General features: G+C 40.3%; 1 protein-coding gene across 1 annotated transcript; it reads right to left on the reverse strand.

The window, feature by feature from the left end:
* Window positions 1-582: 582 nt before the first annotated feature.
* ugt5d1 (UDP glucuronosyltransferase 5 family, polypeptide D1) lies at window positions 583-2662 on the reverse strand. Its single transcript, XM_031872684.1, has 3 exons — window positions 2369-2662; window positions 1552-2265; window positions 583-1167 (listed from the first exon to the last, which is right to left on the reverse strand). Exons 1-3 carry the CDS (start codon window positions 2660-2662, stop codon window positions 583-585), a joined length of 1593 nt encoding a protein of 530 aa, XP_031728544.1.
* Window positions 2663-4881: the final 2219 nt, after the last annotated feature.

Raw genomic sequence — 4881 nt, forward strand, 5'->3', positions numbered from 1 at the left:
CCTGAAGAAGACAAAAGTTAAAGAACAACAGAAAAAAATGTGGTTGAATATTGGTTGCCTTAAACTTTTTTGGATTGACAACCACGCTTTTCATTATCTGTTGGAAAGAGCACTGACCAAAGTACAAATATTTAACAAAATGAATCATCACTGGATAGACTGTTATTATGAGTACCTTTGAGGGAACTGCATTGGAAAACCACGCAGTGTCAATGTCACTTCTGTTCAACAGACACAGGTTCCTCTGTTTGCTTTTTCCACTTTCAGTTTGAGAGAGAGCAGGTGTACACTTGCAAAATGACTCTCCAAAGATCAGACTCTCACAAATGATTTGTGGGTATTTTACAATTGCAATCTTAATCTGTCTAAATACATTTGACAGTTCATTCTGAAACAGTAGAGGAGATACATCTCTATACAACTTTATCTATATTTAATATGATTAAATCATATGACAAATTATAATTTGACTTCATAAATAATAAATAGATACAAATTAGACACTGTAAGATATATGTTTTGTCTAAACAAAACACTTTAGAGAACACATTGTAGCATATTTCTAAATCAATTTGACCTTAATCAGTGTTGTTTGCTTTTGGTCATCCTTCTAGCTCTGCAGCACAGGAACCTGAAAATAGCCAAAGTAGAGAGCAGCAGTACTGTCACTGCAGTCAGCAATAGTAGTAGTACATCTAAACAATAGTATGAGTACCAGGGCATCTTATAGGCCTCTGTTCGCAGATGAGGAGCCCCTTTATGGCGCATCACATATTCCACCCAGAAGATGGCCTGATCCATGAGTGCCATCGGCTGATCTCTGTGCAAACGTGACAGTCTCTGCATGTTCTGTCTGTAGCTGTCATGATGGAGCACGTCGTGAATACCTTCCTCAAAACTGTGGCCGTTAACATCAGCTAGCTGAATGATCTTCCCGGCCCCTCGCTCCTGCAGCCGTAGAAGGTTGTCATACTGGTCGAAGAACAAGGGTATACCGAGCACAGGGACCCCGTGGTAAATGGCTTCTTGGACTCCGTTGGTTCCTCCATGAGCTACAAACACTTTGGTCTGTGGGTGGCCCAGGAGGTCCTTCTGTGGCATCCAGTCCACTATCAGGGTGTTGTTGCCTAAAGTAGAAGGACGCTCCCCTTTATGCCTCCATATCACCTAAATAGAAAAGGAAATCATTAGGAATTTACTGTGTACACCAGCATATATGCAATATGATGATGTTGACATTGCTGCACCCTGTGTTCTTTATTTACAAAGTCTATTACGTTTATTATATATTTATTTTATATTTATAGCTCCTGACAGATGGGCACCCTTCTGTCAGGGGCTTTTTTGACAAATTCCATGCGGAAAGGTTTTTTATTAATGCCTCTGTCTGTTTCATGATTAATATTGCTTTTAATGTAATGGATTTAACGAAGGATCTATTGCTGCCTAAATATCTGTAAGCCTCTCCAGATCAAACAAGTAGCAATTTTAAATTTCAGTTTTTTTAACATGCCATGCTATTGCAAAAGTCAATTAATGAGCATGTGTTACCTTCTGAGGCATCTTGGCAAAGACGCTGACGATTTCATCAGCAACCTCCTTGGGCAAAGCGTTCACCGAAGTCCCCAGAGTCATGATGATGACTCCGTGCTCCCCAGCGCTCTGAACAAACTCCTCCAGGTCTGCTGGCAGAGGTTGAGCTGGTTTGCACTGGAACCCTCCTATGTAGATGACATTTGGCATTGTGGGCCGAGGGAATTCAAACACAAAATCTGACCTGAACAGCCAAATGTCTGCTTCCTGAAGAAGCGAGATGACGTCACATCCACCCTCTATGTATTTATCACAGATGGCGCTATAGCTCGGCCCCACCAGGAATTTCTGCTGGAACAGTACAATGCCATAGAAAAATATGTTCTTAAGCCTCTGGATGAAATTCATTTTGTCCATTAAGCCTGATCCTGGCACTGGGATATAAGAGAGTGGTGAGGGGGCGATCACAAAGTGGCCCTCTCCACTGGCGATCCAGCGAACATTGAGCACCATGGGCAGTTTGAGATACTTGGCTAGTATGACCCCTGGTGCTACAGCTGGGTCAGTGAGAACAAGATCATATTGGGCATCCATTAAGCTTTTGACCAAATGTTCATCATCAAAGATTTGAGCGAGGGCATCAGTCCACTTTGAATGAGCAATAGAGATCATAGAGAGGAAGTCCTTGGTGAGTTTGAAGAAAGTAAGTGCTGAAGCTCCTTCTCTCTGCGCCTGAAAAATGTTTATTTTTAAAGTGGTGAAAAAGCGATCATCTTAATATTTGAATGACTAGATGACCCACGTGGGGCCATATACATGAGCCATAATGACATACCCTCATATTCTCCTTTAGGTACACCTCAAAAAAGTCCTCGAAACCTTCAATCTTTTCCATGGTAATGGTTGTGTAGAGAGGAGACTTTTCTGGGATGTACCAGCTGTTGGATGCCCTCATCACAGTGATGCTGTGTCCCCTGGCATGAAGTTCTTCCAGCAGGATCTTCATATTGATCCAGTGGCTGCCGTCCACAGGGAACACCAGGATGTTTCCTCCATCGCAAGGTGGTGTGAAGGAAATCAGACATACACTGAGGAATACAAATATTCCACACACACAATGCAATGGCATGGTTCCTAAAGTGTAAGAAAGAGATGAACATGAGAAATCTCTTCAGTTTCAACAAGCGAAGAATTGTGCTAAACAATATGGATTTTCGTCAGGTATGTAAAATTATACAGTTTCTTCTGGTGTAGCAAATGAGAATTTACAGGTGTTTTTTTTTTTTAATATGGTATGATACGAACTACAACTTGATAATGTTCCTGAAATTCACTTACCCATGTTCAAGAGTGGGAACAGTGATGCTTCTTTCCTGCAGACTGCAGTTCATCCAACGGTTCCTTATGTAATTGAGGTCAAACTCCAGTCTCAGAGATGATCGGTCCTCAAAGGTGAATGAGTTACTGGAATATGGCATGTGTCCAAGTGAAGTAATGACCACGCATGTTCTGCAGATAACATACAAAGTGATGGTTTCTTCTTCGTCATGTCATCATAGTTTCATTACTTCTTTTAGTAATGTTGTTGAACTGCTGGTAGTGGTAGTGTTCTGGTTTTGTGGATGTGTTTTTCTCCTTCATGAGAGCTTGCGTCAGAAGAACCTGTGACCTCATTCACAAGAGTATTAGAGTGGGTTGTGTAATGTTAATCCACATGAGTTCCATGCATATCATCTTAAAGGTACAAATAAGTACCTGGAGAAACATAAATTGGTTTCCTGGATTCATGTATGAGCTATTATGCTTTTAGCAGTTAGTCATGCGGTTATTTTCTGCAAGTTTTTGACTCGGAGGTTTGCTCTGTACAATTTGTGTACAAAATACGGCTGGCAGTTGAATGGAGGTTGCAGGTCTTAGAACTGAACTCATTGATCCCAGGCATGTGCTCTCATATCAGTACCTTGAGATCAATATTGATTCATGGTTGTAAAGAGAGAAAGAGAGAGAGACGAAAATACTGTAGCTGTTTCAACATGCCTCCCCCTGTTGATTTTGACAGAGAATCATTCATAAGTTAATAAATATTTAGCATTCTGCTAATTTTACATTCATATGTGGATACTCTGATTAATAAGTGTAGTCTTTGATTATATTAAAAGTAGCATACTGTTGTTGTTGTTGTTGTTGTTGTTGTTTAGCCTTATGAGGCTATTGCATGGTTAAATCAATTGATTTTTTTTCATGATAAAAAAATGACCCCTTGTCATTTCTAACAGCCCCCTCAGTCACTTCATCCTGGCGCCTGGCCTGGGTGTTGGACTAAAAAGTGTTTTGTAATGTTACTCAGGACTCACTCTAAATGGGATCATCATTTACTAAATGAACATCATGCTGTATTTAAGAAGATTTGAAACTAGCGATTGAGACCAAAAACTCATGTTTACAGTGTTTACTGAGGTAGATCAAGAGAGAGGTAGAGTCGTTTTTTCATAGATTCTCATACAATAGGACTGAAACCAGAGGAGTCGTCCTCTGACGGCCAGTAGAGAGAATGCATGTTGAAGACACTTTCGCATTGGCTTCACTTTTCAGAACCGAGGTTGCAGCCTGGTTGGGCTGTTATTAAATGCTTCTACCTAGCACTAATAATTAATGAACTCATTAAGGACAGTATTTCCTGCTTTTGTGCTTTTGATATGCTGTTTTCTTTCATGTACATAAGGAAGTCTCTATTTTGTTGAAAATATTAAAGCTAAACTTGGCAAATAAAATTGCTTCATTCCACTTACATTTGTTTTTTTTAAGTCCCAATAGAAAATCAATTTCACCATACAGCTTACTAAAAATATAAGCTTTCTCCAAGTATGATCTAAAGAAGTTCTTGCAAGTTGACTGGAGGAGGAAAACCCATGACAATATCTTCCATGATAAATTCCATCATCTGTGACCTGAAGAAGGCAAACGTTGAAGAACAACAGAGGAAAAGTAGGTTGAAAATCGGCACTGGATGGACTGTTTTCATGAGTGGGGAAATATATATTTAGGGAACTCCATTGGAAAACCACAAAGTGGCCCTTTTAAAGTGGCCAATATGAACACGTCAATCCAAGTGGAACCTCGTTCAACGTCACCTCTAATCAACAGACACACATTCCCCTGTTTGCTTTTTCCATTTTCAGAGTGAGAGAGAGCAGGTATGCACTTGCCAAATCACTCTCCCATTATGGTGACATCTTCTGTGTGTGTGTGTTTCACACACATGAAAGCTGGAAATGGTTTTTGATAGTGTATACATGTTTGCGTGTGTGTGTGTGTGTGTGTGTGTGTGTGTGTGTGTGTGTGTGTGTG

Source organism: Anarrhichthys ocellatus, unplaced genomic scaffold, assembly GCF_004355925.1.
Source record: "Anarrhichthys ocellatus isolate YVR2014 unplaced genomic scaffold, GSC_Weel_1.0 scaffold65, whole genome shotgun sequence".
In the NCBI taxonomy this organism is placed as follows: Eukaryota; Metazoa; Chordata; class Actinopteri; order Perciformes; family Anarhichadidae; genus Anarrhichthys; species Anarrhichthys ocellatus.

Excerpts from the sequence above, each read along its gene's own strand:
- ugt5d1 (XM_031872684.1), bottom strand. The coding sequence starts at position 2,662 with ATGCCATTGCATTGTGTGTGTGGAATATTTGTATTCCTCAGTGTATGT. Across the intron at positions 2,266-2,368 it reads ACCTAAAGGAGAATATGAGG|GCGCAGAGAGAAGGAGCTTC; the intron begins GTATGTCATTAT and ends AACATTTTTCAG. Across the intron at positions 1,168-1,551 it reads TTGCCAAGATGCCTCAGAAG|GTGATATGGAGGCATAAAGG; the intron begins GTAACACATGCT and ends TTTTCTATTTAG.